The sequence below is a fragment of the Eptesicus fuscus genome, chromosome 18, assembly GCF_027574615.1.
Source record: "Eptesicus fuscus isolate TK198812 chromosome 18, DD_ASM_mEF_20220401, whole genome shotgun sequence".
NCBI lineage: Eukaryota > Metazoa > Chordata > Mammalia > Chiroptera > Vespertilionidae > Eptesicus > Eptesicus fuscus.
The window spans coordinates 53,255,160-53,267,173 of NC_072490.1; the positions used below are offsets into that span (position 1 = coordinate 53,255,160).

At 57.9% G+C, this 12,014-nt stretch overlaps 1 protein-coding gene across 2 annotated transcripts in view; it reads right to left on the reverse strand.

Moving 5' to 3' along the window:
- LRIG1 (leucine rich repeats and immunoglobulin like domains 1) overlaps positions 1-12,014 on the reverse strand; it is a 126,476-nt gene that overhangs the window by 45,382 nt on the left and 69,080 nt on the right. For both annotated transcript variants that reach the window (XM_054708185.1, XM_054708184.1), the window contains exons 4-8: positions 8,355-8,492; positions 5,778-5,921; positions 4,209-4,352; positions 1,573-1,716; positions 522-665 (exon numbers count right to left, since the gene is read on the reverse strand). In XM_054708185.1, the coding sequence (XP_054564160.1) occupies positions 522-665; positions 1,573-1,716; positions 4,209-4,352; positions 5,778-5,921; positions 8,355-8,492 (714 nt within the window). The remainder of the gene's footprint in view (positions 1-521; positions 666-1,572; positions 1,717-4,208; positions 4,353-5,777; positions 5,922-8,354; positions 8,493-12,014) is intronic.

Sequence of the window (12,014 nt, forward strand, 5' to 3'; positions counted from 1 at the left end):
TGACTCGTGTTAAGCAAGCAGCTCCCCCACCTCATCTCCCCGTGGGCCGGGGCCGGGGCCGGGAAGGAGGGTTGCAGACAAGCCTGGTTTGTGTCCACCCCAGAGAGCGGACACCTGGCCCGGTACTGAGTCAGGTTTCCATCTGCTCTCTCACCAACCAGAGACACTTTTCTTTTTCCTTTCTCTTTAGTCCTCACCAAGACATGCTAATTGACTTTTAGAGAGAGGGGAAGGTTGAGAGAGAGAAGCACCACCTATGTGAGAGAGCATCGACTGGCTGCCTTCTGTACTTGCCCTGACCGGGAATCGAACCCACAACCTTTCAGTACATGGGTCGACACTCCCACCAGTTCTTTTCCAGCTGATTATATAAAGGTGTGAGACTGCGCACTGAACAGGTCCGTTCTGGGTCCAATTCTGACTGGCAGCTGGTGAAAGGGGCCTCAACGAAGCAGCTGGCTGCCCACCTGCCTCCCAGTGGGGGCCCCTCCACCCACCCCCCACAGTGCAGTGAGACGTACAAGACACGCAGGTTTCTGAGTCCCTTGAAGGCGCCTTCCGCAATGTGGCTGATGGAATTGTGGTTGAGGCGCAGGATGCTCAAGCTACTGAGGTCGGCCAGGCTCCCCTCGTCCAGCCGGGTGAGGTTGTTGAAGGACAGAGTCCTGTGGAGGGAGAGACCGGGGGGGGGGGGGGGGGGGGCGGTAGCAATGTCACTGAGGTTGCCCAGGTTCCCTCTCCCCTCCTGGGCATCAGCCATGGCAGCCGGTGAAAGGGGCCTCAACCAAGACTGGAACTGAGAAACCTTGCACTTATTAAGCTGAAGTAACAGACGCAATGAGGATCCACTTTCTTCCTCCAGGACAACCATCTTTCAGAGCTGGGGCAGGAGCAGGGCAGGGGCATGTCCACCCGGCCGCCCGCCTTGGCCGCAGCCGCCCGCCCAGAGAAGCCTCGCGCCGTCTCAGGGACCTTGGACGCCAGCGTGGGCTCCCGGGCCCAGCAGGGCCTGTCGGGGCGTCTCCCAAAGGGACGCGGGGCCGTCTGTCTCAGTAAAACGCAGTCACAGGCACAGGCGCCTCGCCGCCAGGCCGGGGCAGGGGACCTGGGGGGAAGGGGAGGAGCCGGTGCGGCGACCTGGCTACACGCAGGAAAGCAGAGACCGCGAGGGCATGTAAATCGTCGCCATCTCTCAGGCCCACAATCCTTTCCATGTTTGAGCCCAAGTAACCCCTTCCCGAAAGAAGTCCGTGTTCCTTGTAGCCATTAATGTGCAGCAGCTCTGTGAACAGCTGCCCGGACCCTGTCCAAGCCCAGGCGGCCGAGGCTACCCCTGGGGAACAGAGGGAGGGGAGCAGGAAGGGTCCAGCTCAAACCTCTGAGGTCTGCAGCCTCGGGGTCCTGCTCCGGGCCTGGTGCTGGGCCCTGGCCTCCCTGCTGACAGGCCAGTGCCTCCTCTGAGCCCTGCCCGCCTGAGCCCACCCCGCCCACTGAGCTGCGGACGCGCCAGGCCTCCAGCCACGCCAGGCAGGCAGTGTCTCATCGGCACAGCGCACAGCGGGCGACACTCACAGCTCGTGCAGCTTCTGGCAGAAGCTCCAGCCATCGCGGTTGATGCGGGAGATGGAGTTGTTGCCGAGGTGGAGCTGGTGCAGGGCCGTGAGGCCATAGAGCGAGCCGCTGTTCACCTCCACCAGGCTGTTGTGCTCCAGGTGCCTGCAACGACAGCCACATGAGTGATGGAGGCGGCGGCCCCGGCCACGCCCCACGGCCAGAGCAGGGGTGGCGCCCAGGACCCGACACCGCAGAGCCCCTGGTCGGCACCAAGGACCCAATAACAGTACACGAGGGCGCGCGTGTGTACGCACGCGTGTTGGACAAGACAGGCAAACCCAAACAGATGATGGTGAGTGTCCAGGCCACGTTCAGAAGCAAGCACACAAAGGGGCAGATGAGTTGCACACGGAGGGCAGAGCCCATGAAAGAAAAACCTTACAGAGGAGGAAACCGCCAGAGACACAGCTTTAGCTCTGGCGTCAGACCCCTTGGATTTAAATCCCCGTTTTGCTCCTCTGTGAGCTGCATGACCTGGACGTCTGGAAAACGGAGGTACCCAAGAGTCCTACTCGACAGGGCTGCCGAGAGGGACACGAGAAAACACGTCAGAATTCAGCATGGCGCTGGGGGCTCGCGCTTCTGCCAAGAGGAAGCCAGGACACTGCCCCGGCTTCCTGGCCCTGCAGCCTGGCCACGCGCGGCCTGACCCCAGAACAGAAGCCCGTCACCCACAGGTTGCCCCACCTCGTGTTACCAGGACTCTGGGCAGCCACCTTCCGCTGTTACCACCCACTTTCTGCTGCTGCACAAAAGGAAGCACGACGCTTACAACTAACTCAGGCAGCTGATCGCCCAACGTGTGTGGATTTGTTCAACATGAAAACCACGTGTGCGTCAAATCCTCTTTTCAGCTCAGCCCACCCAGCACACAACCACCTGCATGTCAAAGTCTAAAATGACAGTTTTAAGATGTCAAGTGAAAGTGCACTTAAATATGTAAGAACAGGTACACCCGGTCCAGGGCGGGTAGAGAGGGAGAAGCAAAACCACAGTGCTAACGCCATCACTCCTCAGTGTGTGTGAGTGCATGTATGTGTGTGTTTATGTATGTGTGTGAATGTGCATCTGTGTATGTGAGAGCATGTATGTGTGTGAGTGCATGTATGTGTGTGGATGTGTATGTGTGAGCATGTATGTGTGAGTGTATGTGTATGTGTAAGTATATGTATGTGGGTAAGTGTATGTGTGTGTATGTGGTTGCCCAAAGTTCTTATAATATTGAGCGTGAGGCAACATGTGTGTGGGCATATGTGTGTATGTGACTGAGTGTATGTTTCTATGTGTGTGTGTGTTATGTGTATGTATTTGTGTGTGTATCTGAGTGTATGTCAGCACATGTATGTGAATGTGTGAGCATAAGTGTGTGTGTATATGTGTGTCAGTATGTGTGTGAGTGTATGTGTATATGTGTATGTATATGTATGAGTGTATGTGTATGTATGTGAGCGTATGTCAGTATGTATGTGTGTTAGTGTATGTATGGGAATGTGTGTAAGAGTAATTGTTATGTGTGTGTGAATGTTAGAATGTGTATATCTGAGTGTATGTGAGTGTGTCAGCCTGTGTATGTGAATGTGAGTATATGTGTGTATATGAACGTGTGAGTATATGTGTATGTGTATGTATGAGTGTATGTGTATGTGTGAATGTGTCAGTATGTATGTGTGTGTGTGTGTGTAAGCGAATGTGTGTAAGACTATGTGTGTATGAATGTAAAAGGCATGGTCGAGAGACAGCACGATGGAATAGGAACTAGAATTGTTGTTGTTTTAGTTGCAAAGAAAACTAATAAAAAAACACAGTAACATCGTGTGTGGAGACTGGAGGGAGCGGGACAGTGTCTTGAACAAGTGAAACCACTGACCATAAAGCAAGACATCTCAGACTGACAAACGGACAGCGGTCAAGTGTCTAACGTGGCACAGCCACCACAGGACGACAGCCAGGGAAACGCAAGCAGAGAAATGAGACGTGACCGCCTCTGGGAGCACAAGTCGGGGAGGGGACACGGGCAGGAGGTGGACACCACGCTTTCCTCCCAGTCTGAGCACGTGTGCAACTGCGAGGCAGGTTCCTTCTGACGAACAGTACACAAACGTAAATGTCTGAAAACAGAAGCGGGCAGCTGCCTTCTCTGCCCTCTCTGCGTGTTCCTGCGGTTTTGCGTGACTCGGCGGCGGCGGCACGGGCAGCGATGTGCACGTCTGTTCCCTGGACAAAGGGGCAGCTGCACCAAAGCCCGACGAGCTCACCAACGAGCCCTCTCCCAGGATGAGCTGGACACGTTGGCCCACACGCACATCAGATGTCAGAGCCCAAACGGGGAAGGAACGTTCTGTAGGGGGTGGGGTGGGGTGGGGGAGGGGAGCCGCGAAGTAGGGGGAGCCCCAGAAGGATGGCCCCTGTCTTCACTACCTAATGTTCTCACCAAATCCACTAAACTGCCCCGAGATTGTCCTAACCTTCCAGGGAAACACCCTTATCTGGAGTCCCCAAAAACACGGAGTGAGGCCCCGGCGAAGTCCTAGCGGCCCTTGGGCAGAGGGCGATGCAAACACCACACAGGCCCCTGGCGCGGCCCGCGCACTCACAGCGCGTGCATCCTGGACAGCCCCCAGAAGGCCCCGTCCGTCAGCCGGCTGATGTTGTTCCGCTGCAGCTTCAGCACCTCCAAGCTGTCCAGCCCCTGGAACGTCAGGCCCTCGATCAGCCGGATCCGATTCCGATTGAGGTCCCTAAAGAGACAAAGCCGGTGGGTTCAGAGCGTCTGGCATGCACCCCTCACCTGCAGCCATTCCCACACAGTCCCTGCTGGGTTTCCAGGCAGCAGGGAAAATCCGGGTGGGGGTCCCGGTGGAGCTGGTTTGCAGGGCGCCCACCAGGCAGCCCCGGGCACTGCCCGGCCCCAGCTAAGGAACAAAGAGGAGGGGCGAGCTCCTGAGCGAGGGCGCCCATTCCTCCGGGATGGCCGTCTGCAGCGAGGAGGGGGCAGGACTCAGGATGCAAACGCCCCAGGTGAGATGCCTCGGCTCGGCAACAGAAACCCACACCAGACGCCTCACCCAGGAAAAATCTAACCACCGAGACCAAACGGAAGGGACACTTCCCACTGGAGGCTCTCGCAGCATCTCCAGTCACGGAGAGCAGTCACTGCCCACGGGGAGCGAGGGGACTGGACACGCCACGGAGCACGCGTTTGGCTTCTGGCCCGTGTGATAAACCTCAGTTAACCAGAAGATTTCAGGAATCTGGGGGGCTGGGTCCATCAGCAGCACCGGGGGGAGGGACGGGGAACACAGGCTCATCAGAAAGCCCTTGGTTTTCCCCAAATACTTGGGCAGAACCTCATGGCCTGCCTCACACAGACCTGCCGAGCGACAGGACCTGGGATGCAGGGAGCAGAAGCCGGGCACTGGCGGGGTGCGTGTGTGAAGCCAGGCAGAAGCAGCGCTGGGTACACCCCATCTTACTGTCACACCTAGCTCTGAACACCCGTCTTGTTCTGTTTAAACCAAATCCCAATAGCGGCTTCTTTTCCTGAGATATATTCTTTTGCTGCAAAGAAGATACAGGAAATAAACCCGGAACAAATACTCCATCGGGTTCTGAAAATAGAGGTTTTCTGGACTCCAAACTCTGGACCATTCCCAGAGGGTACGGGCCTTGGTCATCAAAAACTAACAAAGAAATCCTTTCTTCAGAAAAGATAAATCAATCCACAAACTAGGAGATGAAGACGATGGCCCCTCTTCCTCAGGACTCCCCCCAGCTACACTTCCTCTCACTGCGCACACGCTGGGCACCATGACGCCGCGGCACAGACTGTACAGTCCCTTTAAAAAGACAACCTCCACGACCAATAAGGAGCCCACGCGGCCTGAGCTCCGCCCGTGGCTAGCGAGCAGGAGTCCTCCTTGCGCTCTGGAGCGTGGCCACAGGTCGCACCCGCCATCCTCAGTGGGTCTCGGCAGCCTGAAGGCCGAAGGCACCAGACCAGCGTCTAGTCTGCTGATGGGTGTCGCCACTGGGTCACTGCGGATCGTTCACGCAGGGCTTGGCCCGGAGCGAGGAAGGAGCTGCATTTGGTGAGGGGTCCTTGGGGAGGTTTGGCCTCCTTCAGGTTTGGTGACCTGAATTAACATGCAGGTTTCTACACTCACAGTTGTGTCAACCTAGGCAGCTTGAATGCTTTCACAGGAAGCTGGGTGATCCTGTTCTTGCTCAGGCGAAGCGTCAGCAGCGACCGTGACAGACCATCAAAAGCTCCGGACTCCAGGGTGCCGATCCGGTTGCTTGCCAGGTTGCTGGAATGATCCGGGAGAGAAAACACAGCGGTCAGCAGGAGGCCTTCCTCCTTCTGTTACGGACACCAGACCTGCCAACTTGGGAAAAGAAGCCACCACCCCAGAGACACAGGTGTCCTGAGACACTGTCACCCATGCACTCCCCACAGGAAGCCAGGGGAGTAGGTGACAGCACTCCCCACAGGACAGCCAGGTGAGGAGGTGACAGCACCGCCCACGGGACAGCAGGTGAGGAGGTGACAGCACCGCCCATGGGACAGCCAGGGGAGGAGGTGACAGCACCGCCCACGGGACAGCCAGGGGAGGAGGTGACAGCACCGCCCACGGGACAGCCAGGGGAGGAGGTGACAGCACTCCCCACGGGACAGCCAGGTGAGGAGGTGACAGCACCGCCCATGGGACAGCCAGGGGAGGAGGTGACAGCACCGCCCACGGGACAGCCAGGGGAGGAGGTGACAGCACCGCCCACGGGACAGCCAGGGGAGGAGGTGACAGCACTCCCCACGGGACAGCCAGGTGAGGAGGTGACAGCACTGCCCACGGGACAGCCAGGGGAGGAGGAGGCAGCACCGCCCACGGGACAGCCAGGGGAGGAGGAGACAGCACTCCCCACGGGACAGCCAGGGGAGGAGGTGACAGCACTCCCCACAGGACAGCCAGGGGAGGAGGTGACAGCACTCCCCACGGGACAGCCAGGTGCGGAGGTGACAGCACCACCCTCGCAGGACGGAGCTGTGTCTGCCTGGAGCCCAAGCACTGCGGCCAGTGGGTGACCCGACGAGGTGACAGTGGAAATAAGCACAACCACCCCTGACACCCCCACACTCCAGCCCTGCTGGGTGCTGCCACCTCCAGAGCCACCTGCAGGATTCCTTCACAGCACCCACAACCCAAGGTGAGGGTTCAGGGGAGAGAAGCCCTAGGAAGCAGAAAGTCACTGTGAGGCAAGGCCCAAGTGGATGTCACCATTTGGGGAAACAGCCTTTCATTTTGAAGTGGGTCTCGTTGGATGGCTTCTGTAATAAATGTGCACAAACCCATTCATGGTCGCCATTTTAAATCTATCAAAGACACACTCCAGTTAGAGAGACTGGCCCAGAATCCCTTCAGAACACAAGCCGCACAGCGATGGGACCCACGGCCAGGATTCCGCAGTAAGGACACCTCCCCTCCCAGCGCACGGCAGCCCACAGCCCGCCTCTGTGGTCCCACTGTGCGCACTGACAGAGCAGTAAGAGAGGAGAAAGGACAGAAAAGGGGTAACACTGACATTCCCATGAGACGCTACCAATACCTCTCCTATTCCCCAAACAAATGCGGGTTGGGGTGGCTTAAGCCAAAAGGAGAAAGCTTAGAACTTTCTACAGGGAGGGAGGGGACAGGCATCTTCGTCGCTCCACCAGGCAGCAGCCAGGACAGGGCACAGGAGGATCCTGTGCCAACGGGGCTGGACCGCTCTTCCCAGCACTCCGGGTTAAAGGAGGTCCGGGATAGACACTGCCGCTGTGTGCACGGGGAAGCGCCCCTGCGCTCAGGCGCAGAGAGAAGGGCGCTGCCACTCCGCTCAGCAGGGGGTGGTGTCCTGGTTCCACGCAAGGAGGTGCCAGGTGGGGGCAGCTCTGCAGAGCCCGCCCGGGCCTGGGCTCTGCTGGGCCTCGGTGCAGCCTGAGAAGCCTCTCATCTCCCTGCGGGCCCTGGAAAAGGCTCGTGCCGAGCCTGGGCCGCCGTGGCCCCATCCAGCCTCGCGGGCAGACGGTCTCCAGTGCGTCAGGACGGCGTCAGGCGGGAGTACACTCACACGTCATCAGAACGTGTCTCCTCCGACAGGGCCTTCAGTTTCTTCCCCAAAGCAGCCTTTTCCCACCAACAGGCAGTGGGTTAAACAGGTTTTAACTTTGCTCCCATCTGCCGTCCGATGGGTATGAGAGCACGCCAAGGTGGGTAAAAGCAAAACAGACCGACAGCAAAATCCAGACGGTTCTGAGACCCCACAGCTCTCTCAAGTGCACCAAGTGCGCATTTCAATAGTGCGTGATGCTAGACAGACACGCAGGACAGGACAGGCCCGCCGCGCAGAGGTCCACCGTCCTTCCTCGAGTGCTGGCATCTTTCCTCTCCGCCTTCCTGGGAGGCAGCCCCGTAAGCGGGAAAGAGAGCAGGCTTTGTAGCCAGGACGGGCCTGTATTTGAGGCTCAAATCTCCTCTTAGTGGTGAGTCTACTGAGCTCACCCGTACACTCCCCGGCCTCAGCTGCCTGTCCGTCTTTAACACTCTGCCATAGAGGACACAGCCCTGGGCGCCCGGCCCTGGGCCCTGCAGAGGCCGCACAAGGAGCTGTGTGCCCAGGCCCATGGCCTCGGCACGGCCTCGGCTGAGAAGAGGAAGCGCCCTCCCTGCCACCAGCCCTGGCGCCCGCAGCGCGGAGGCACTTACAGCTCCTTTAAGGGCGGTCCCTGCAGGAAGCAGGCGCTGTGCACCTCCGTGAGGTTGTTCCAGCTCAGGTCCAGCACCTCCAGCGCCAGGTAGGCCCTCAGCTGGCGCCCCTCCACACTGCGGATCTGGTTGTGCTGCCTGAAACACACAGAGGGAGGTGACTCGAGCGTGTCTTTTTGCACAGAAACAATTACTTTCCCCACCACTTCGTTTAGACACATTTTTTCCTGTTTTGCTTTCAGAAAATTACAAATGCAGTGACACTCCAAGTGCGATCCCCTCTTCTCCCTTCCCTGGAGCTGTCACCGGCTGGGTGGGTGCTAGACAGAGCACCACGTCTGTCTGGGCAGGTCTGTCCGAGTTCCGAGCCCAGGCTGCTCCCCCCAGGGCAAGAACACGGGGGCACTTCAGACACGCGCGGAACGCACGGCATGACCAGAACCCGGGGCTCGCCCATGCCCTCCCATCAGCGAGTGCCCCTGCGACCAGCCAGTTCCCAGTGTCCCAGTGCTTCTCACCTCGAACCTTCAGGCCCTCGTCCAACCCTCCCCCCCGTCCCCCACTTACAGGGCTGCAGGCACCACAGCCCACAGCCAGTGTAATCCATCCCAAACACGTCGTTACACTCCTCACGTTTTACCAACACCTACCATGTGCCCGGCGTGGAGATAGGCACAAGGGATTTTTAAAAAAGACAGAATCTCCCCAGGGAGATCAGGAACTCAGCGCTGGATCTAAGAGATTGACTCCCCGCCCTCTGCCTCCAGCCCTGGTCACTCTGCTCCTGCTTCCATGCGGAAATGTGAGCTCCGCACCTCAGCCCAGAGCACTGGGCCCTGTGATGCCCCTGCAGCTGCCACCTCGCACCCGGGCCTTCCCTGTTCTCCTCCTGTCTGCCTCTCTGTTGCCGCCACCACTCACCTGGCCCGTGACCCAATCCCCTACTCATTCTGGGGACACGGTGATCCACCCTGACCCACAGGAAGCATGCGCAGATGTTAGCGTAAGGATTCCGTGTTGCACCCCCTCTGAGAAAGGCGTCTTACCGCAGTGGTTTAAACTACCTTTAATCCTGTTTCTGACAAAGCTACAGTCTAATCAACGAGCCAGTGTTACTAATCAGCAGAAAGACAGCCCGTGGTAAGCAAGGCTGGAGGGAGCGGCCCGTGCGTGGCCTGGCCCGGCCCGGCCTGGCAGTCACCACCGCAGCCTCATCGAGGTTCAGACACCCGTGTGGCGGGGCAGCCCCGCTCTGAGTCCCGGCGCCCCCCACCAGGCTCGGAGTCAGCAGTGTCCGGGGCGCAGCCATCAGACATTCTCCAACACACACGAGCCAGGCGCTGCTTACCAAGTGGCATCTCCTTTAAACAAACCCTGGACCAAGTCCGCTCCAGCAGCGTGAACAAGGCCCTCTTCCCAGAAGCGCGGGGCCTCTCACCCCTCCTTTGTCTTCTCGCAGCTCTCCCAGGCTCTGAACCCAGGGCCCGCTTAGGCACAGCTCCACACACAGGGAGCCTCTAGAATGAAAGACGCTTCTTCCCCTCCCTCCGCCCCCGCCCGCCCCCGCCCAGCTCTTTGAGCTCTTTATTAAGGTCTTAGTGAAGATAGTCTCTTCAGTTTTCTGACTCAAAAAGAAAAAGAAAGGGTAAAATAAAACAAAAGGGAACCTTTATTATGTAAAGTATGGGAAAAAAGAGCAGGGAAAAACGGCAGCAGAGCCAGCCTTACTAGGAGCTGTGGGAGCCAGGACGCGTCTGAAAGGACGGGAAGGGGCGCCAGGGCCTGAAGGGGAACAGAGGGGCCGCACACAGTGGAGGGGCCACGGGCAGCTGCTGGAACCCCCACTTGTCCCTGCCTCTGCCTTTCATCTTACACACAGCTCCCGTCCGGTCACTGAACCGAACCAACGTCCCTGCCGCGCCAGGCCTGCTGCGGGAGGGGCTCTGGGGTGGACTAGCTGGGAGCTGGGAGAGCTCCTGACCATGGAACAGCGAGGCGCCATGGAGATGAGAGGGCAGAGGAGCCTGGGAGATAGAGGCAGGGAGGATGAGCTTGGGGACCGGGGTGCTGGAGCCCTACGTGAGGGCAGGATGCAGACGCCGGGGAGACAGGGACGCAGCAGCGCAGAGCAGATGGGGTCCTGGAGCTGGCAGGGCAGGCGGGGCAATGCCTCCCGGGCCAGGCTGATGAGCAGGAGTCGTGTGTGTCACAGGGCCAGGTGAGGGTGGTGGCAACACAGACGCAGACATGAGACGAGAGGAGGGGAGGGCCCACAGACGATGGCAGCAGAGGGGCACTGAATGGGACGCCGTGTGCTTGTCTGCAGACGTCAAGATAACCCGGTGAGCAGGCCAGAAGGCTACCCGTGGGTCTTCGCCCACTTGCGATCTATCCCGGAGTGGCTGCAGCTAGAATATACAGACAGCCCCGCCCTCACCACCACCCAGGCAGCCTGATTAAAAAATGAGCAGAGAACTTGAATCGATGCTTTCCCCCAGAAAAGCATGGCCAATAGCACATGAAAAGATGATCAACACCACGATCGTTAGGGCCGTGGAGAAACTGAAACCCGGTGCGACTGCTGCAGAAAGTGGTATGGTGGGGCCTCAAAATCACAAACAAAATTACCATCTGACCCAACAGTCCTACTTCTGGGAATATATCCAAAAACCTGGAAGCAGACCTGAAAGATATCTGACACTCGTATTCCTAGCAGTATTCACAACAGTCAACAGTGAAGCAACCCAAGTGTGCATGGACGGATGGTGGGTGGACGGTGGAGACGCACAACGTGGTGTGTACATACAAGGGACCGTTATTCCGCCTTGGGAGGCAAATTCTGACCCCTGCTATGACGTAGATGGATCTTCAGGACACTATGCGAAGTGACATAAGCAGTCACAGAAAGACACCTGTATGGCTCCACTTGCATTAGGTCGAGAAGCAGCAAGCCCACTGTGGCTCCAGGCCCAGGGGCAGGAATGGGGAGCTGGTCAAAGGTGTAGTGCTCGTCTGCAAGATGGGAAGAGCTCGAGTTTTGCACACACGTGTGTACTGAACCGTACACTTAAAATGAATAAGATGGCAAATTTTATATTATGTATATTTTACCACAATTTAAAAACAAAACAAAGCAAAAAACAAGTTAATCCATGCCTAGAACTCCAACAATGGCTCACGTGTCTCATTTTGGACCAAGTCCTTACCATGTTCTCCAAGGCCCATGGGACGGCCACACACCCACCCTGCTGCCTCAGTCCTCCACCCCTGCACGCACCACACGGCCTCAGACACTGCAGGCCGTCCTGCCTCAGGCCTGTGCACTTACCTGTCCCACTGCGTGACAGCTCTTCCCCCGAAGACCCCCAGGTCTCAGCCCTTACTTCCTGCATATCCTTTTTATTCAAGTCCCCTTCTCAATGGGCTTCCCTGGCCACACAGTCTAAAACCACAGCACATGCAAGCTTCCCCCCTCCCCTCTCTCTCACACACACACTCCTCTCTCTCTCTCTCTCCACTTCTTTACCTACTTTATGACTCTAATTACCCTCTAAGACACCTGGGATTTTGCTTATTTCTAGTTTAACACATCTCCCACAGATGTGCCTCCATGAAGGCAGATGTGTTAGTCTGTTTTGTCCACTGCTCTCTCTCTAACCA